Source organism: Melozone crissalis, unplaced genomic scaffold, assembly GCF_028551555.1.
Source record: "Melozone crissalis strain CALT ecotype California unplaced genomic scaffold, PUWL_Pcris_2 ptg000068l_1, whole genome shotgun sequence".
Classification (NCBI taxonomy): Eukaryota; Metazoa; Chordata; class Aves; order Passeriformes; family Passerellidae; genus Melozone; species Melozone crissalis.
The window spans coordinates 10764164-10786432 of record NW_026535846.1 but is presented as its reverse complement, the minus strand read 5'-3'; the positions used below and the strand labels follow the sequence as shown (position 1 = coordinate 10786432).

Sequence of the window (22269 nt, the reverse complement as noted above, 5' to 3'; positions counted from 1 at the left end):
CACTTTGGGAACCATGCAAGACCCCTGTCAGCAGAAGCACAAGGCTCAGCCCTGCCCCTGCAGACAGCAGGGCAAGGCATAATGACACATCTGCATTTCACATTATCCATTTAAGCCAGGATTCACATATTTTTTCCCCTCAGACTGCTGTGTCATGGGAAGACAAACCCAGTTCTCACTGAACTAGTGTGACCTCTGCAAGGAGACGCAGTAGGTCTCAAAATGCTCCTTCATTTCCCTACAGGCAGAGCTGGAAATTGAAATGCTCTGTCCAGTGCATGCAGCCTGAGCCAGGGTGAGCGTGCTGGAGACTGCATGGGAACAAGCCCTCTGGAAACAAACCCAACCTTGCTATTTCCAGGATGTGCTGGGTGCAGCCTCTTTGGGCACACGATGAGAAAGATGCTTTGTGCCTTACCTCACCACAGTGCATCCTACAACACGCTCTGGGGTGACGCGTCCCCAGCCCACACCCACTGGCTGCACGCTATGACAGTACCTGCTCTAAATATTTACCCTCCCTCACTTACACATTCTCCTGCAATGTGCAAATGGTGTAGAAAGATGGGATCAGGATTAATTTGGATTGTTATCCATGGACAGGGGTTGTAAAGGAAGGCAAAGCTGGCTCCTCTCTGTATTAGGAAGAAAAGGGAAAACACGTTGGGAAGGTAACTATGCTGCTGACACCATTTAAAGTCCAGGAAAAGAAAGCCCTAACTTTAGTAGTCTTCTGATCATTTACAGATTTCTTTCCATGGATGTGGTCAGATGTTTACAACAATATTTGCAGCTGCTGCAACAGTCACATAAACATTGAAAGGACAAAAATGCAAAAGTTCAAATAATGACATTCCTTTAATTATGATTAATGTTCATTACTAATGATCCCAGAACCAATACTCTGGAGATGTACTTTGCAAACTTGAATGACATCATGTGAATTACCCACACACTATCAAAGACAAAACTAGATATTTCATAAAGCCCAGGTTGGAAGCCACGAATTGCAACCCAACTCTGCAGGGTATGCAGTTGTTTAGATAATTACACAGATTTTGACTCTGGCAAAATCATGTGAATGATTATCTATCTAAACACATTTCCCAGAGACACAATCACAGAGCCCTTAATGGAGAACACCACACAACTACATATGGAAAAAATAACAAACAATCAAACACACTTTTTCATAGAATCATAGAAAACCAGGCTGGAAAGGGGCCCCAAGGACCATCTGGTCCACCCTTTCTTGGGAAAAAGAAATCTCCCCAAGACATTGTTGAAGCACTGAAAAGATGTGGAAAATTGGAAAGAACACTCATTCTAAAAGCATAAATCATCATGCTCTCAAAGATAACAGAATTGCATGATTATTTCTCACTAGGAAAAGCAGAAAAGCATTTTATGAGACTCATAAATCCACATCCCACAGACAAGGGAATCCTTACTATTCCTCTCTTTCTCATTTCTACCCCACTCCCTTGGTGCTTTTCTTCTATTTTTCAGCAAAACATAGGAAAAGTGAGGGCAGTGGAAAACCTCATGTGGTAGGAAAACTAACCCACTTGGTACTTCCCTTCCCACTACTGACAAGTCTCAAGGGTAAATTCCCTCCTTTCTCTTTATGGGAAGGGACATTCCCAACAGGGCTGATCCTGGCGTGCTGGAACACTCACACTGCTTTTGTGGCAACAACATCAGCAGCATCCCTTTCGAGATGCTTCTGAAGGATGGATTTAGCAGGGGATTATAGGTAACCTTATAAGAAACTGTTTCTGGTGCTTTTCCATTCTTCAAACTCCCTCTCATCCCATCCCACAGCATTAACTGTCCTGGTTTCAAGCTTTAGGAGGCTAAAGAGCATCAAGCACCATAAAAAAAAAAATAAAAACTCCAGAAAGTACTCACTCATAAAGGAACTTAAAATTCTTCCTGTTCATTTGTATGCATCTGAAATGTATGAATTCACACAGCTATGTCTGATATAATAAATAAAAGGTTTACTAATGCAAGGGGTTGCAATACATGGAGCTGTAGAAAGCTTACATTTTGACTGTTTTCCTTTTGGTTCAGTACCCTGCATTTTCAGGTCTCTATAAAAAATGCCTTGGACTTTGAGTGCCACCAGAAGCAGGAAGTTTTCAGAAAGCCAGGTAAGTAAGGTCAGTATTTGCCACACTGAATTCATGCACAGAGGTCTGTTAAGGGAGTGTTTTCTCATACCTCATGGAGACCAAAGGGTTGAGGAATGCTCTGAGCCTGAGAACAGCCACATCAAAGCAGACCTGAGGGTCATCTGGTGCCATGCCCTGCACCACCACTGCCAGAAGGAGCTGCCTCATGGAAAAGTTCCATTTTACCTTATATGCACATTTACATTTTTCAGCACTAATAAGAGTGTTTTGACAAGCTGCAATCGACCTCCAGTCCACAGTGAATTTTGACTTTTTGTTCCAATTTTAAACACCAAAACCCAAATCTGGACATGACAATTCCCCATAGTACAGAAATCAAGAGTCAAAGACATTCACTCCCTAAAACAATACACAAGGCCAAATTTGTCATCTTTCTCTCCCTTTCCCCATTTGGCAGAGGGGAATAATCCCATACAATGGCACATGTTTGATATGATTTTCATGGGGAAATTAGAGTCTTATACCTAGAGAAGGAGAAGCCCTACATTAGTAAGGTTTCCTCTGCCACCAAGGGAAAGAAACATTGCCTCCTGGTGATTAAGACTGTAACTATTATTTTAAATTCTGAAACACTTTGAATTACGAGGTACATTTTCTTTAAATGGGCACCATCGTTAGTGCAAGTTTATTTGAACCAATGATTTATTCATGCCTTAATAACCCTGTTTGCTCCACATGCTCAGCACGTTTTGCTCAGTATATTGTATTACTGGCTGGTTGCTATAAACAGTCCATTTAAATTTAGACAGAAGCTTTTGGAAAAGTTCTATTTCTAACAGATATGTGAATCAGAACTGCATTGATCAGGAACTACTGGTTCCTTCTAAACTCTCTAACATTTACCATTGTGCCTTAGGTTCTCAAAAATGTTCACAGGTTCTAAAAAGGATTCAGCACACACTGAAGTTCCCATTCAAACAAAACTTTCTATTCAGGCCAATCCTAATATTCAGTCAATTAACGATCAAGAGAAAGTCTGCCAGACAGCACTGCCAAACTGTGAAATTTCTGCAAATAAATCAGAATCAGACTTCCCCATTGTGGTGTTAATAAAATACATCCAGCCTTGCCAATAAATCTGCTGTACCTTTCTCCATGTTCTGAAGTAAAAAAACTTTGGCTTTACTGGCATTGTTGCAAAGCAGATCTTAATCAAAATTAGCCATGGAAGAAGAGAAAAAAGTCTTTAATATTTGGCTAGACACACTTTTGTCAAGAAATGATACCTTTTTAACCACTGTGAAATTAAAATATAGTTTTTTTTACTGAAATTCTTCCAAAATTCTGGCTTGAAGGTGTTAGAGAAAAACCAGACTACACCACTGATGGTGTACAGAGCTCTACAACCAGGTCCTCTTGGGCTACCTCATATTTTAATTTTTTAAGATATTGCCAGGAACCAAGTACAGTTGTTTGCTCTCCACAGTGCTTACAGCACTTTATAAGGGTCATATGCTGTTCCCTCTCCTGAAATTTCCATGTTTCCTTCTCTTAATTGGTCATCGTTATCAAGATGACAGTTTGTACTTGGCTCTTTGGAGAAGGAAACATTTCTAAAAGAAGCATCACAGTCAAGTATGTATAAAGCTGGGAGAAGCAACACCTGCTCCCTGTTATACTCCTTTACTCAGAGCAGAAGATGAAATTACATGTACGTTAAGAGGCACTGCTTGTTTAAAACCTTCTTTTTCTGAATGATGTGAAAAATTAGAATCTAAATCAAACATGAATTAGATAAAGCCATAAGCTGGAATGATGGGGCACTGCTGAGGGCACACCTGGAATGCTGAGCTCAGTTTTGGGCCCCTCACGAGAAGGACATTGAGGGGCTGCAGTGTGTCCAGAGAAGGACAATGGAGCTGGGGAAGGGTCTGGAGCACAAGGCTGATGAGGAGCAGCTGAGGGAGCTGGAGATGTTTATCCCAGAGAAAAAGAGGCTCAGGAGGGACCTTATCACCCTGCACAAGTGCCTGAATAGACGTTGTACCCAGGTGGGAGTCAGGCTCTTCTCCCAGTTAAGTAGCAAGGGACAAGAGGAAATGGCCTCAAGTTCTCCAGGGTAGGTTTGTATTGAATATTATGAAAAATTTCTTTACCAAGAGGGTGGCCAACCTTCGGAACACGCTGCCCAGGGACACAGTAAAGTCATTATCCTGTCAGGGATTTAAAAGACGTGTAGATGTGGCATTTAGGATGTGGTTTAATGATGAACATGGCAGTGCTGGGTTAATGGCTGAATCTTGGAGGTCTTTTCCAACTAGACAACTCTATGATTCTCTGATGTACTGGTATCCCAGTGATGCAGTCATTATTTTTGTTAACCAGCACATTTCAAGAAAACATCAAGCTATCAATTAGTATGCAAAAAGTCCATTGTTTAGCTCAAACAACTTGGCTGGCCATATCTCCATTGTCTCAGAACAACACTGATACATGCACCCTTGTTTGGTCCCTTTAGCCTTTAAAGCATCTGTTCATACAAACCCCTGCCTGAGCTGCCAGAATCACTGATAAAACAATTTACTTTTTTTAGAAGTTGCAGCTTTTGGTAAGATGACAAGGCACATGATACACTTGTATTGGTGTATGAGTGCCTGGGCCAACAGGATTGGGTTTGTGTGTTTTTTAAACACTTGACTTTGAACAGTTGAAAACAAAAACCTGGTTTTCAACACAGATAAAAGACAATAAAAGCTATATGAATAAATAAATGTAAAGTAAGTAACTTATAGGTATCACACTCTCAGGTTCCAGTGCAGCTGTAATTACAGACGAGATTGTGCATGGAGATATTCAGAGATTAAGGAAGAAGACTGGCAGAAGAGAGCAAATATTTTCCATGCTGTGAAACTCAGCTCATTGGCTTTACATTGCTTCCCAGAGTGAAACTCTCTTGGCCTACTTCCATGGGAGTGTCACAGGAGAGGGAAACTGAGATGAAGACTCATGGCAGGCAAACCTAAACACCAGACTCAATCTCATCCTTTCCTTTTAAACCCAATGTAAATCCACTCACATGGGCAATGGCTTCTCTTTCTCAACAATGATTCAGAACACAGATCTTAAGTCAGAAGGCGACAAGCTGCTTCCCAAATTAATTTTGGACTCTTTTTGCTCTATTTCTGCCTTTTTGCTGCTTAAAACTAGCTGTGTTTTGTTGCTCTGCTAAACTGTTTTAATGCAGGTCATTTAGCACCCAGGCAGAAGGGAAAGGGCAAAAGCAGAGGTGCTTGATCTCTTTAATCCACAATTCTGCAGCACTTTCAAAATCTGTAGGAAGATTGCCTTGTCCTGCTTTGAATTTTATCTGGCTTCTTACTTCTCAAGATACTCACAACACAATTACAGGCAGACACTGCTAGTCCCTGAAAAAATTACTACAGCAGGATTGTGAGGAAGGCAGGGAAGTACAAGAGGCATAAGGAACAGATCTGATGCATTAGCAGATATCTACTTTTTGGATTCATAGACCTAATATATTTAAACAACCCATAAACCTTTGCAAACTTAGGTGTTACTGGACTGATGAGTTATAATACACTTTTTGATAGAAAATGCAGAAGAATTGTGCTCTTGGTGGTGAAGATTGAAAGCTTCTGAATGTCAGTAGCTTTCCACAGCTTGGAAATGCACTTAAAAGCTAAAATAATTTTAGATGAAGGGAGAAAGAATGAGACAAAGAAACTAATACAATGTGAGGGGAAACTATAGCTCCACAGGTCTCACATCCCACCACCAGCACTTCTCACAAGGAAGAAGCATTGTCCCTGATGCAGCTCCTAAAGTGCAAACTGGGCACTTCTGACAAAAATAAAGTAAACCAGATGATGGGACAGTGTCATGTTTTACCTCAGCAAGTAACTAAACACCACAGAGCTGCTCACTCATCTCCTTCCAGTGGAATGGGAGAGTGAATGGGAGGGAAGGTAAAATTTGTGTGTTGAGAAAAAGACAGTTTCATAGCACAGAAATGGAAAGGAAGTAATAACAATAATAGAATTAGAATATGCAAAACAAATTATACACAATGCAATTGCTCACCACCTGACAACTGATGCCCAGCCAGTCCCTGAGCAGCAGCCCCTGGGCAGCTTTGCCCATAATTTATAGGCTGAGCATGACAGCACACAGTCTGGAATATCCCTGTGGTCAGCTGCCCTGGCCATGCTCCTTCTGGCTCCTTATGCCCCCCGTGCTGGCAGGGCAGCATGAGAAGCTGAAAAGTCCTTGAGTTGGTGTAAACACTAACACTTAGCAGCAACTGAAACTTCAGTGTGTTATCAACACTATTCTCATCCTAAATCCAATGCCCAGCACTGGGCTCCAATTAACCCCATCCCAGCTGAAACCAGGACAGATGGACACAAACACATCTTAGCTTCTTTCAGATACCACAGCGCTAAAAATCTCCTTGTCTAGGACAGAGAAAGCAGCACATAGTCTGTCTGAAGTGTACTGGTCTGGCAGCAGTCCTCTGGAAAGGAGGCTCTTTTTACAGTCCACAGCTCACCACCATCCTAAAGAAATCCCATCTTCTGCCTTCCTTTCACAAGGGTGAAAGATAAACATTACCAGGCCCACTTTTGTGGAAGGGATATCAACAGCACCGGGGTTTGCTCACAGCTGCCCAGAGAGCCAGCACAAGAGCTTTCCAACCACTCACACCCTCCACAAAAGGAAACTGAACGCTGTTTTTGACAAGCACACAAGCACAGAGATCACAGGCAGAGGCATATGAAAGGGGCTGTACACAAGCCAAAGCTACTTTCATCTCTTTTGCCACTGAAGGACACTTCAGCTCAGACTGTCCTTTTACCAACACTGCAGGGAACTTCCACAACAGCTTCCCCTGTTCTATTCCTGGGCCACTTCAGCAGAGACCTCACCTTTAAAGTCAGCACCAGCCAGGCCAAAAGGTCCAGAATCAGAAGACTTTTATAGAGTCTTGTTTTAGCATGATTGCAAAATATCTATCTTCCTATTAGAGCAGAGCTGTTCAAGTGATTTGTGTCCAAAGAAGGACAAGGAGGCTGGTGGAAATGTTCAAAAAATGTGTAGATGTGACACTTAGGGACAGGATTAATGATGGACCTGGCAGTGTTAGGTCAATGGTAGGACTCAGTGATCCTGGAGATTTTCCAATTCTACTTTGAGCTCTAGGATGACTAGAGTCATTCTCTCTCCTGGTTCCACTCTGTTTTCCCCTCTCTCCTGCCCCCAAGGACCACTCAGCACAGTGGGAGAACAGGACAGACAACAGCCTACAGAGACACAACACACACTGTGCCCAATGCCTTTGTTCCCAACAGGGAGCTGCCAAGCCCTGCAGTCCCTGCTGGTGTGGCAGCTCAGAGCTATGGCATTGCAGCCAGGATGCCACTACAAATATAGCTGTACCACCAGCTCCTCACAGTATTTAGAGGGCTCCTAATTCAAATCCAACCCAGTTACTTTAAAAAGGATTCAGCACACACTGAGAACCCTGCTTTCAAGAAAGTCCAGGAGTTAAAAGAGATCCCTCAGAACAAAAAGGGCCACTGGTTTCTGAAGCAGTGCAAGCCACTGCCACATGCTCGTCTGTGCTGGCATCCTCATCCACCTGCAGTCAGCAACCAAGTGCATTTAGATGCCCCCCACACAGCACCTTTCCCCAGCCTTCCTCATTTCCTGGTGAAAGATCAGTCTCAGCAGAATTAGAGAAGCAAGGGTGAGTGAAAGGACAAATACAAAATGAATGCTTAGCAGGAATTAGCTTCTCTGCCTGTTCTTTAAAAAAAGAAGTGCTTTTCTAGAACAACACAGTGCAGAGTAACTGTTCAGCTTTCTATTTTAGAATGAATTGTCTTACGTGTCCATGGCAGAAAGTTAAACTCAACAGAGGGCTGCTCAGCACTTCCTCTTCATTGACATGCTGTATCCTCCCATTCCAGTTTGGGGAAAATTTTAGCCCAGGTAAGGAAAACTTGTGGCCAAGGGCTTGACACAACAACTCCCCAGGCAGGGACATCTTCCACTAGACCCATTTGCTCCAAGCCAAGTCCAAACTGGCCTTGAACAGTTCCAGGGATGGGGCATCCACAGCTTCTCTGGGCAACCTGTGCCAGTGTCTCACCATCCTCATTGCCATCTTATCACAGGGGTCCCATGCTGTTATCTCCTATCACAAAAGTTCCACACCTTCTTGGTGTTTCTCGTGGGCATCTCCTCAGAGCACTGACTCTTCTTCACAAAACAGTCACTGACTCCAGTTCCCCCTCACCCAGCCACCCCACTCTTTTATAGCACTCTGCTTTTCACTGGTTACAGCTGTGGCCTGTTAAAGTCAGGCCTGTTTCTAATCTTTGATAATTGGCCCAGCTGCAACTCCTTAGGGGTGAGATTACTTTCTACACTATCTTTATTTTCTTATATTCTATCCCACTACGTCCTCATACTGAAGAATTTTGTCTTAGTATCTCATCTAAACCAGCCTTCTGTCAGCATGAAGCCCTTCTGCCTTCTCCTGTCCCTACAGCCCCCCTCTAAAAGTCCCTCTCGAGGTCTCTTGCAGGCCAGGCCATGGACAGTTTTGATGACTACCAGGAACTGAAACTCATTTAAAAACAGGGAAGAGAAAAATAGAAGAGTTGATTACAAACCAGGATCATATTCCAGGAAAAAGGTGTCAGAGTTTGATCATTTGTCTTCATTCCATATGGGAGGAAAAACTGGTATCGTTACAGATTTGTTAGAAATAATTAAAAGAATCACTTTTAAAGGTAAGAGGAAACTTTAAAAGACTGGTCTGCCAAAGCAATGGAAACTGCCCAGCAGCAGCAACTGGTTTTGTAATGCAACGATCAATCAGGAGAAATCCAACCTCTCCTGGGAGAAATTTGTCTCAAAAAGGAAATAACAAATGAGAGAACTGGAGTCAAAATACCAGTAAGGAAGAACAGATGCTGCCACAGCAAGACTGAAAGAGTCTAGCTCCCTGTAAGCCCTGTTTGTTGCTTCCCCACTCCTCTGTTTCCATATCTGTATCATTTATTCCAAAGCAAATTTATTATTTTAAAGACTCCATGGACAAGGCTTTGTGTGTGCTAAGGGACACAGTGCTAACTACTTCTTCCTCTTCCCTATTATCAAAGGCTTTGTCTAGTCTGGGATTTAGCAAGACTTTTAATTAATGGCTTCCAATGGTACATCCACACTGGAAAGACTTCTCTCATTAGCTAATTAGTCTATTGTCTTAATTAGGCAAGTCAGTTTTACTTCCTCATTGCCTTGCATGGGAAACCCTGGTTTTCCCACCTAGGTTTTCCCTCAAGTCAATTCCTGGCTTCTCTGTCCTCACTTGCTTTTTAGAAGGACTTAGAGCAAGGTGCAGGCAGACAGCATTGCCTCACCTTTCCATGAGAGCCTAGAGCAGGCAGGGAATGTTTTGTTCACTGCAGCTGTTCTGATACAGGGCCCCCTCGAGTCCCCAGCAAGGTCTTGGGTCATTAGGAACTGGCTCATCAGCATCTGTCAGGAACAAGAGTGCATTGTCTTACAAATTCTCTGTTTTCCTAAGAGGGTAACACCAGTGCCAGTGGGGTTGGGATGAGATGACCTTTAAAATCCCTTCCAAAACAAAGCATTGTCTAATTCTATCCCCGAAGGGCCTGAAGGCCAGTACATGTGCTGAGATGCTCAATGCTCCTAACCTGGGTGAGGAGTGACCTGAGGTCAGGCACCTTCCAGCAGGCTGGTTTGCTGGTCTGCTCGGGGCCCAAATGTATCTCAGCAAGGAGTGCAGCTGGATCCTGTGCAGGAGCTGCAAACCTGTGCCTGGCCAGAGCCAGCAGAGCTGTGGCTGCTGCTGCTCCTCCTTGCTCTGTCTGCTGGCCATGGCGTTAACTCTCAGCAGACAGGACTGCCCCTTCCAAGGCAGGGATTCACCCACAGCCTCCCACCACAAGCATCCCTCCTGTTCCCATCACACATGCCCCTCCTTCTCCCATCACACCTGAGTTTTTCTGCAATCCTCACACCACACTTCTCCCTTCCCTACAGAAACTCCCACGATGAGCACGGCAGAGGCAGAGTTTGCAATCCACATTGTAATGTCTGACCGCTTTTGTGCCTGTCAGCTACACCTACTCTTGAAGTGTTTTGTCAGCAAGCTTTCCACTCAGTCCAATTAATTTTGACTAATCACTTTTGGTTACTAGAAAGACTGTTTAAGACATAAGCCATAATCGCAGAGCTCACCACTGACTTAATGCTCACATCTTAAGTACAGCAGAAAAATATTTTCTTTTAATTTCTAGTCTTCCCTTGAAATAGCAAAGATATAATCTCTGCCTTGATAACATGTACTTCTGCGTAAAGGCACCAGTATACTTCATTCTAGCTTAATTTCTCCCTGCAAAGCAGAGCACTGAAAACTCCAGAGATGCTGCCAATATTTTTGGAAAGGCCAGAAAGAAAACAGGCAGAACTAGTGGTGGAAAGCAGAGGATAGCTAACTCTTCAACTCATCCTCATTTTGGAACACCTCTCCTATGAAGGAAAGGTTGGATGTTCATTCAAATTCTTGGGGGTGTTCAGCCTGGAGAAGGCTCCAGGGAGACTCTACAGCATCTCCTCGTACCTAAAGAGGTCTGTAAGAAAGATGGGGACAGATGTTTTACCAAGGGTTGTTGCACTAGGACTAAGTGATAATGGGTTTAAATTAAAAGAAGGTAGATTTGGATTAAATATTAGGAAAAAGTTTTTTATAATGAGGATGGTGAGCCACTGGTAGGGGCTGCCCAGAGAGGTGGTAGGTGCCCCATTCCTGCAACATTCAAAGCCAGGTTGGACAGGGCTCTGAGTGACCTGATCTGGTTGAAGATGTCCTTGCTCCATGAAGGAGGCCTGGACCAGATGACCTTTAAACATCCCTTTCAATCTAAACCAATCTGTGAATTCCATGATCTTTGCTAATGCTGTTTATTGAGGTGCTGAGATCATACTGACCATTTGTAAATAAGCTAATGGTGCTACACTCAGTAGAGACAGATATTTTCAGTCAGATATTAACAGATACTGCCAGTGTGAGCACAATCTGCCTTCCTCAGGAGTCAGAAGAGCGGAGGTGAGAGAGGAGCTTGAGAGAACAGCAGAAATAATAACTTTGGCAACTCCAGACTATTCCAAATGCTACTGGAAACCACTTCCAGGAATATTCTGTGTTGTCATGACTTGCTTTCAATCTCTGTACCAGGAATTGGAAAGGGTGTTTGCTACACTTGAGGTAAAGCTAATGCACTTCACGCCCACATCTTCATAGCACCACTGGCCAAACTCTGAGTTTCAGCTCTGATCTCCTCCCTTGACACACAGAGAAGCCACAGGAGTGTCCTGGGGTGCTGTAAGGCTGGGCAACTTCACCTGGCTGGGCAATCAGCCACAGGGCCTGGGGTTTGCTGTTATGTCAGCTCTGCAAAGAAGCCATCAGGCCAGTGTTGAGAGATCACCACCTTCCCAGCACTCCACAAGTGAAACACTTCAGAAAGTTCCAGAGCACTTCAAAGATGAGGAGGGAGGACGTTGACATGTAGAGACTGAAGAATTGTCTCTAGAGGTACTGAGGCTGAAGAACAAACTCAGCTGGCAAAGGTGCAGTGGTAGAGGGAGCCTGCCCAGCCATTCAGCCCTGGCTCTGCTCCCTGAGGCACCTCTGGCAGAGCCAACACAGAGATATGACCCAGACAATCTCAGGGAAAAGCTGCAGGTAGGGAATAACACAATGCACAGCCCTTGTCCTCAGACAGCTCGGGGCCAGCTAATGACACAGGCTATTGTTCTCCCATTCTGTTTAAAGAAGCAATGACTGGTGTGGATGCTGGCCTTGGAGTACGTGCTTGGCAATGCCAGCAGATAAACAGAAAGGATTTCTATGGAATACCACTTCTGAAAGAAATACATTTAAGTTATTTTTGAAATATTATTAAATCCAGTAGTGAATATTTTGAATGCGGTATAATCCATTTTCCTAGAAACCAGCCAAGAAAAACTGACAGCAGCACAAGGGAAGTGCCACCATGCTGCCATCCCTGTCTCACTGCTCCCTCAGGGACACCAGCAGGAGCCTCACACGCTCCCTCCTCCATCAGTGTGCCTTAAAAACACAGCTCCCATCAAGCCTGGATCCTTCCTGCTGATCCTGACCCTGCTCCCCTATGAGCCAGGGACCCTCCATTGGCCCATGAAGCCCCAAAGCTGAGCGCTGACAATGCAAGCCACCAAAAAGGACTGGGCAGGGCTATTTCAGCAACCTGCAGGTGGGACTGAGGGCCAAAGAACTGACCCAGTGAGATCTGGATGGCTGCTGCCATTGAAACTGGCCAGCAGATGAAAGCAGGAGACAAGCAGGTGGATTGGGTGGGTGCAGAAGAACCACACATCAGCACACATCAGCATCTCCCAGTCTCCCATAGTTCTACCCTAAAAGCAGAGCCCAAATCCATACCCAGGCACCAGGACTCCATTCTTCTACTCCTTCTTACCTTCTATGTGCTGTTCACTCCACAAACCCTCCTATGCTATGTTTGTGAGCAAGTCCAGGGACAGCCTAAGCTGCAGCGGTCACCTAAAGGAATAGGATCTCCTCACCTCAGAGACACAGGACAGAAAGTTAGTTACTCTGCACAAGTCACTGGAAAATCCTGGACCACCTGGAGAACATCTCTCCCTTTCCTAAACTGCTCCTTCTGAATCTCCTCACGAGCCCTGTGCCCCATCCTGGCTCATGCTGTGGGCACCCTGGGAGGCTGCTCCCTCCCACCCTGCTGTCAGGCAGCATTCCCTGGGCAGCACAGCCAGGGCTCCATTTCCTAATGCATCCAAATGCCACACTGCTGTGGATTTCACCCATCCCATTAAGATTCAGTTTGATCTATTTTCTACTGCAGCACCTGCAGAAATAAAACTCACAGCTGAGATCTGAAGGCCACACAACAGGCTAAGAGCAAGGTGAAATATGTTAAACTGCATTTAAGTCACAGCTCATAGAGCCCATGGGAACTGCAGGCTGTGTGCCTGCCCAGCACCAGAAAAAGCAGTCCCATCAGACATTACTGTCCTGGGATTGGGGCACAGCCTTCTCCTAAGGACTGGCCTGTCCTCCTCCACCCCTGCTCTCTGCTGGGGGACAGACTTGGAAGAATTAAACATCCTGCATGAAGGCAAACAACAAAATGCAAACAAAATGAAAAAAAGATAAAAGTATACAAAACCCACCTCTGAATTAATTTCCATTTTATTTATAGGCCATGACATGACAGTTGTCCTTCTAAGCCTTTTAATTAATCAGAGGGAACAGTTACTTTGAGCACATATGCCCACCTTCCCTTTTCCTGAAAGATGTTCCAGCTCATATTGAAGGACTGTCTGCAAGGTAATTAATTATTTACCATTATCTACGCCAGTACTTGGCTCTTGAGATTTTTTAGGAACATCAAGTCCTTGGGCAGCAATGCTCTTTGGGGCTGAAAAGAAAAGAAGAGCCTTTGGTAGAGACAGGGAAGGGCACAGGGCTAGGAGGGACTGAGAAAGGGAGAACAGGAGCTCAGCAGTGTGCTGAGCATGGCTTGCTCTCTTGTCCATAGGGTGGCCATCTGGGGAGGCAGGGTGTTATTTGACACGATACAAGACACAAATCTGCACAGATCTGCCTAATAACAGGAGTTTTGTTTCAACTAATTTCAACCTGTTACCCATGTGTAACAGAACTTTTGTCAAACACTGCAAAGATAAATAATCTTCAGTTCAGAAATGCCAGAATTACTGTTTCTAGTGGAAACCTGATTCAGGGTGCATTGGTTTTGCTCAGCCTGGTTTTTGGGAGCAGGGGAGCCACAAAGATGGCTCCTGTGAAAAGCTCCTGGAAGCTTCCACCATGTCCAACAGATCCAATCTCTGACAGCTCTGAAGATGGACAGGCTGCTGGCCAAAACTGGGCCAATGAGAGAGGCTGGTAATGCCTCTGTGATGACACATTTAAGAATGAAATCAAAACAAAGTCACAGGTTTTGCTTCTAGTCAGAGGAGGAGGTGAGAACATGTGAGGGAAAACAAGATGGAGACACCAAGGTCAGTGGAGAAGGAGGGGGAGGAGGTGCTCCAGGCATGGGAGCTGAGATTGCTCTGCAGCCACGGTGAGACCAGGGTGAAGCAGCCCATGGGGATCCACAGGAGATGCAGAGACCCACCCACAGCCTGTGGGGATCCAGGGGGATGCAGAGACCCACCCACAGCCCCTGGGGATCCATGAGGGATGCAGAGACCCACCCACAGCCCCTGGGGATCCAGGGGGATGCATAAACCCACCCACAGCCTGTGGGGATCCAGGGGGGATGCAGAGACCCACCCACAGCCTGTGGGGATCCAGGGGGGATGCAGAGACCCACCCACAGCCTGTGGGGATCCAGGGAGATGCAGAGATCCACCCAGAGCCCATAGGGGAAGCTGCCCACACCAGAGCAGGTGGATGCCTGGAGGAGGCTGTGATCCAGTGGAAGACCCGATGGAGAAAGAGGGACCCTTCTTCCAGGCTGGAGCAGCCTTTCCTTGGAGGACAGAGAGAGCCACGTCACAGCAGTTTTGGGAGGGCTGCTGCCCATAGGGGAGTTCATGTTGCAGCAGGTGTGGTGTGGCTGCTGCTCACAAAATGGACCCACTCTGGTGAAGTTCAGGGAGAACTGTGTCCCATGGGGGCACCCAGTGGTCTTACAGGAGAAGGATTCTTCTCCCTGAGCAGCAGCAGAAAATCTCAATGATGAGCTGACCAAACCCCCAAGCCCTGTCTCCTGCACTGTCAGTCAGAAGGAGCCAGGGGCTGGGGGGATGCAGTGTTTTAGGGGTTTATTTTACTTCTCATTATCCTCTTCTGATCTTGTCAGTAATAAATTCATTTTTCAACCATAAATTGAGCCTGTTTTGTCCTTTATGTGTTTTTCCTGGTCCTTATCTCACTCACGAAATGTTTGTCAATTATTTTTCCCCCTCTCCACTGCCCAGCTGTAGCAGGGGAGGGTGAGCAAAAGACTCTCGTGGGTGCCTGGCACTGGGCCAGCATCAAACCATGACAATTCCTCTCGAATCATGTATTTATCACTTGACCACATACCATCTGGCTCCCAAATCACTTGTACACCTGAAGTGCATGCTGAGCACTGCTGACTTACTGAATGACTAACAGTGCTTCAGCTCCACTCCCCAGCCACACATCCATGATTTACAGTGCTGTGTTCAAGTCCTGCTCCAACCCCGGGTTTGGGAGTGGGAGGAGCAAAAATTTCTGCTGGGAGTTACACAGAGTTTCACAAAGGGGCTCCTGAGATCCAGCATTCCTAAAAATACTCACATCTACATAAAGACATTTTTCCCTGGAAAAAAAAAATAGAAAAGAAAAAAAAAAAAAACGAAACCCAAATATTGGAAGCTTTGACCTCACAGAGTTGATGAGATGGAATCCCCTTGGGAACCCCAAAGGAGCTACATGAAGGACCAATTTAGAAATGTTTCTGAAGCTACTGTGCTACAAAGCAACTTAGGAGCTGCTCATGGCTGAGTGAGCTGCTGCTTCCTCTGGAGCCCTGGGAGCACAGCATGGGAGCAGCACAGCATGGGACCAGAAATGCCACTTGGAGCAAGACAGGGCAGGGGCTGAGCCCCCTCCCTGGCACTCTGGACACGGCCCAGGAGGAGCCCAGAGCAGCACTGCTGGAAGGAGGGATGTGCCAGGGCCTGGATGGGAACGCAGCCTGAACGCTCACCAATGCAGGAGCAGGTGAAGGTGATGCCATCAGAGACCTCTCCAAATCAGTCTGGCCATGGGGCTGTGCCTGTGGCTCCAACACAGCCCGAACAAATGCCCTGTCTCTGTGTCTCACTGTGCAAGACATCTTCTAGGAAAAGACAGGTCAAAACTGTTCTCCACTTTATTACACCTATTACACTCAAAGTTCACACTTCACCACAATCCAAATTGATTTTCCCACAGGTTTCATCCCACTGTCACTCCTGCTTCTCCCACCTCCCTCCCACAGCCAGCAGCCCCACTACAGAGCAGAGGGCTGCAGCAGAGGGACAGATCCATCCCCCCCTGCCCTCTTGCTCCCAGAGCCCACCACACCCCCAAGAGACCACTCTCAACACTTCTCTGCAGCAGCCCTGCAGCCCAGGCCCTCGCTGTGCTGAGCCCCAGCCCCAGCCCCGGTGCTGCAGGTACCACTCCCATGGCTGGGGCACAGGGGGAGTCAGCTCGAGATGGCAAACTCACCACCGAGCTCTTGGTGCATCAGTAACAAAGCCAAGAACAACCCCTGGCACGGACAGCCCCCCTCTGGAGCAGAGACATCTGCCAGCAGCTCACCCCTCCGATGCCACAGGTGCCATCCCCGCTGAAGGGCAAGGGGTGCTGGGTGCCACCCTTCCATAGCAGAGGTGGGGAAGGGGAGACCCTGGAGTGCCAGCAAACCTTCTGACAGTTTAACCAACACACAGGCTGCTCCCCTCAGCAGAGCCCCCAGAAAGCCCAGCCACCTGCAGCAGGGCCCCCCTCACTTCAGGGCCATGGGCTGGGGGCACCAGCAGCACTGGTAGGAGTCTGCTGTAGACAAGTGAATCAGTGCAACAGATGAGCAGCTCCTGAAGCATCTACCCACAGTGTACAGCAAGAAGAGATGGAATTTCAGGCTTATGGCAGATGCTGGAGGGTTTGTGGTGCTAAAAAAAATTTAAAAAAAATAAATCTCAACACCTACATATAATAGATAGCTTTCTAGGACAAGGAAATCCTGCAGTAGCTGGAAGAAAACCAATCACAGTTTCCAACTACATTTGAGGTAAGGAAACAGAACATGGTCCAAAACAACATCTCCTAAAGGTCAATTTCACAAAACTAGAAAGAACCAGACACAAAAATAACTGAGAGAAAACATCTAAATATAAGCAAGTGTGACAATGCTTATTGGACGATGTTTAAAGATGCCTTAGTAGAGCCCTCTTTGCCACCAAAAAAAGTAACAGTATATTTTTTAGAAAATATTTGGTTTAAAATAGAAATTAAGACAAGAGCCAAATTTTAAAAAAAAAGTAAAAAATGTAAATCTACTATAAAATTAGAGCAAATTTTATACAATTCAACACATTTTATAAAGAAAGCTAAAGGATATTAAAAAAACAGAGGCAATAGTTCTATCAGGAAAAAAGCAACAATCTATCAATACATTAGGCTTGATGCTAAAAAAGTACAGTGAAAGTATCCTGATATAGATGATACAGAAAGTACAAGTATTACTTCTTATCTTTGCAAATAAGGATGACTTAAATCTCAGCTATAGCAAAATTCTCTGAGAAGCGAGTTGGGAAGATCCCCAGCACCATCTGCTAACCATCCTCACATCTGTAACGAGAAAACCTGGACTCACAGCCTATGAAAGAGCTCACCCAAATTCCTAACATTGACTTCAAAAAAAAAAACAAACCAGAAGCCTGTCCCAGGCCAGCCAGGAAGTTCCAGAGGTCTTGGGATAATAAATAAAAAGCCCTGCTCAAGCAAACAAAAACTTAGCCCAGTGCCAGCGTTTCCAGAGGGCAAACGGCTGACCCGGGCAGTGCAGGCTGGTCACCCTGCCCGTGCTCAGGGATGGAAACACAACTCCTGCTAGTCAACACAGTTTTCTGGCTGGAGGGCTTGTCAAACAGATCTAGGATTTCTTCTGAGAGTTTGCATTTGGCTGACAAAGGTAACTGTTGACATAATACATCCAGACTTGTGTGTGACGCCTGACTTTGGCTGGGGTGACAGTTCAAGAACAAAATCCCCTCGCTATGCAAACAGCCCTGTATAGTGTATATCCAAAGGATTAAAAGCCAGTGACCTCATTAGAGTTGTACCTGCTCTGCCTGCCCCTAGAGAGGGTTTGGATCCCTAGAAATGACATTCCCAAGACAAAAAAGGGCCTGTGAGGCAGCAGAAATTGCTCTCTGCACACAAAGCTCCAGGCAGCACTGCTGGGAGACATGAGTTTCCAGGGAATGCATGTTTGGGCTCTGTGCCTGAGTTTGCACTGAGTTCAGAAGAACTAGAGGAGGGTATTGCCAGAGCCTCTGCCTAGGGAGCAGGCTAGCTCATTGAAAAATATTGGCTGGTTTTAGAGCTGATTTTCACACTTGTAAAGCTGGCCAGAGGCAGAATGGAAAGCTGTAAATTCAGCCATGCCAGCAGCCCTCGGCTGGTCCTGATCCCGCACGTGCCCCATTGTCCACAGCTCACTACCATTGTTTGTTACTTGGGTCCCAATCTGTGCTCAGCACTCTGAGCATCTCCCAGAAACAACACTGGGCACATCAACTTACCTTACACCTTCCCAGATGGAAAGAGAAGCAGTGTGATTTCTCTGGAAAGAGCAAGTTCTTCCCAACTCCCCCAGTGTCCAGAGCAATAGAAGGATGATCAGGTTTGTCAAAGATTTCTGTGAGAGGAGCAGGGTTGTTCCTCACACCCTTCACCCTCAATCATGTCACTGCCCTGCACTGTGGACATACAGACCAAAGCCTGGAGCTTTTTTTGAACCTCTCTGACCACACAAATATCTCCAAGTGTCCAGGTAACCCTGGATGTAGGAAAGCCCAACACCAGACATTGTCCAGCATGACTGGCTGAACAGCCAGCTGTGGATGTGAGCTGTCTACCACAGAACACACCTGGGGCTTTCAGTGAATCCCAGTTTCCTCTGCCCACAGGCACCACTCACCTCCTTCTCTTTGTTCAGTTCCAGGCAAATGCTGATGTGAGGTGCTGCCCAACAGTCACACTCCTGTGGCTATGTGCCATTGCAGCTGTGGGCAGTGCTGAAGTGACAAGGGACAAGTTCTTCAAAAGCATCCAGGGTAACAGACCAAAAACCCCACCTCACAAGAGTGACACCCACCACAGCTCCTGAAGCAGTGCCAGTTACACATCCCAGCCTGGACCCAGCTTATCCTGACAATAGTTTTAGCTCCAGCTGGATGACCTTGCATGAGCTTGCTCCAGAAACAGAAGACTTGGTCCTTCCAGGATTTGGCAGGAGCTGACACAGCCATCACAGGTGCCCTTTTCATTTATTGAACGGGCTTAGGCTGTATTTGCACATGAGCAGATAAACTCTTTGTCCAAAAGACTTCAATCTGACTGCTGGGCTCCAGATGAGCCCCTCTCATTCACGTGGCTGCTCACATGTCAGGAGGAGCATGAACTGAGCTGAGATCCCTGACTTTTTGTCCTGCATCCAGGGAGGCTGGCAGACTGCTTACATCCCAACAGAGAGATATGCAGGACTGTCTGAACATCCTAAGCACATATGATCTTTTTAGCAACACAAGATGACAACACTCAGATTCAGGTTAGACATTTTACTTTACTGAATCACCACCACCACTGGCCTGATCACCTCACCCCCCTGCTGCTGAACCCCTTTGCGATTTAGCACAGGAATTCCCAGTTTAGGCTGTGACCGAAGCAGGAACAGTGCTCAGGTGAACAAAACAGGATGGGTCTTGGGACTTACCACAGCTTCACAGTCTGTCACACTGAATTCCCCACTAGTCACACTCACGTTCTGTCTACAACAAGAGCCACGTCCCCTCAGATCAGGAAGGTTAGCACTGTTTGCACTTGTGTTGACTTTATTCCTACACACCGACAGCTCGTACAGAGAGCAGACAACAGGCTACTGACAAGGACTAAGATCTGGAAAATATCTCCGTGATCACTTCAACACAAAGCTGTTCTTTTTCACTTTCACGGGAGCTTTAACTCCACTCACAGCGGAGGCAGTCTCAAAACATGAAATGCATTCAAGTGATCAACGAATTGCAAGGTAATAAAAGCTGTTAATAGCTTCAAATCTGCTGGCAGCCAGATAACATAAACAGCTAGTTATCTTGGGAGAAGGGCAGGGTGCTTTTCTTCCCCAGAACCACTGATTACTGGCTTTCAGCACCCACATTTTAAAGCAAAGCTGAAGAGAAGAGCTTTTCCAGTTACACTGCAGTTTCTCATAAACCCAGCACAGCCTGTCTGTGTAGCTATGGGCAGCGTTTTATGTACCAGTTAAAAAGCAACTCACTATTCAGGGTCACTGCATCCACTGCCTGCCCAAGCCAATGGCCATTTCTGTGCTTTCTTTCATTAATAAATCAATCAAATGTTAGAGGCACTGGAGTGAAATTGTCCTCTCAGCCTTATACATCCGGTACTTTTACTGAACCTTGCTGAGTTACTGCTTATTTACAGGAGACTGAGAGGGACAGTAAGACATCAGCATCTCAAAATACTTGCAACTTGCACATCGTAAACACCACAGATATTTCATTAAAGCCATTTTACAAGCTATAAAACTGAAGGTCATTTTATGTCTCTCTCTATAAAAGCAGACAGTGATATAGTCCTCAGTAAAACATACTCTATGGTACAATATAAGCAGCCCTACGCAGACTACTTGAAACTCCTTACAGAGCAACTTATATCCAGGATAAGTTCTCTGTTAATACGGATATCCAGTATTTCTTTGCTGAAATAACAAGACTTTGAAAGAAAGAAATTTACATCCTCAAATAATACAGCCTTCTTGAAAATACTGAATAGTATCAGTTTAACAATTTTCCTAGACGAATTCATTAGGGAAGTCAATACAAGGCAGACTTCCAAGTTACCCGTGGAAAAAAGACGTAAATTCTTCACTGTGCTTTCAGCATAGCAGGTTTGTAATAAAAATACTAAAACACTGAAAGGCTGGAACACAAAAGCAAGCGTACAACGTTGTAATGGACTTGTCTTAAAAACCCGAGCTCTCCTGCTCAGCACCTGACGCGGCTCTCGGAGTCGTCCTCACCTGCACCTCTGCCCCGCTCCTCCCAGCGCGGCTCGCTGAAGGGACGTGGGTTTTACCTGAGCTGGCTCCTCCGTCTGCAGCTGCCTCTGGGGGACAAAAGTTTCGAAAAGTCGGAGGACAGCAGCAGCAGCGGGACGGGACGGGACGGGCAGAGAGCGAGCCGGGAGCCCCGCGGCAGCACGGCCACCGGAGGGAAGCGACGGGCGGGCACTGCAGCGGCTCAGCGGCAGCTCGGAGCCCTCGGCCGGGGCAGACCGGCCCGGGGCTCCCCAGCGGAGGTGCCCTCACCGCCCCGGTGCCGTTCTGCTCTCGCCGCCGCCCGCGGGCTCCTGTCCCGCCAGCAGCGGGGCCGTGCGGGGCCGGGCCGGCGGAGCCCGGGGCGCGGTGCGGTGCGGAGCGGTGCGGAGCGGTGCGGTGAGGTGCGGTGAGGTGCGGGGCCGCTCCGCTCCGCTGGGGCCGCTCCGCTCCGCCCGCCCCTCGCGCCCGCCTCGCGCTCACCGGCGTTGCGGAGCTTCTTGTTCCGCAGCACAGACAGGATGACCAGCGCGTTGCCCAGCACGTCCACCACGATGGTGAAGATAAGCACGGCCGCCAGGCCGGTGGCGGCTCCCGCCGCCGGGCCCCCCTCCAGCCGGCAGCCTGGGCAGCTGCCGTTGCTCCCCGGCCGCTCCATGCGCGCCTCTGCCCACCGCCGCCGGGGCCCCTCCTCCTCCTCCTCCTCCTCCCGCCCCGACGGCAGCTCTCACCCCCGGGCCCGGCCCGGCCCGTCCCGGGGCGAGCCTGCCGCCCCCTCCCCGGCGGTGCCGCCGCCCTGCCCGGGGCGGAGCGGGGGGGGGCGGGCGGGGGTGCCCGGTGCGCGCCGGGGGCACTGAGGCGCTCTCCGGGCCGATGGCGCCACCGCGCGGCGGCGGCGGGCGGCGCGGGGCGGGGGCGGGCGGGGGTCCCCGCTCGGAGCCGCCGGGACCCGCAGACCCGCTCGCCCCGCGGCTACGCCGGGCCCACAGCCCCGCCGGGACCCGCACCCCGCCCGTCTCCGCTGCCGCCGGGACGCTCGCCCGTCTCCGCCCTCGGGCGCAGGTGCCGGCTGGGGGAGATTACGAGCCGAAGTTTCGCACCTCGAGTCGCTGAAGCCTTTCCCGGTGCCTTTGCTTCCCATCGCCCCGCGGCTCCGCTCCCAG

General features: G+C 47.4%; 1 protein-coding gene across 1 annotated transcript in view; it reads right to left on the bottom strand.

Moving 5' to 3' along the window:
* The window catches only part of GPR50 (G protein-coupled receptor 50), a 43037-nt gene extending 21273 nt beyond the window's left edge, over window positions 1–21764 (bottom strand). Inside the window, exon 1 of the mRNA XM_054289618.1 lies at window positions 21590–21764. Coding sequence (XP_054145593.1) covers window positions 21590–21764 — 175 coding nt within the window. The remainder of the gene's footprint in view (window positions 1–21589) is intronic.
* Between the last annotated feature and the right edge of the window lie 505 nt (window positions 21765–22269).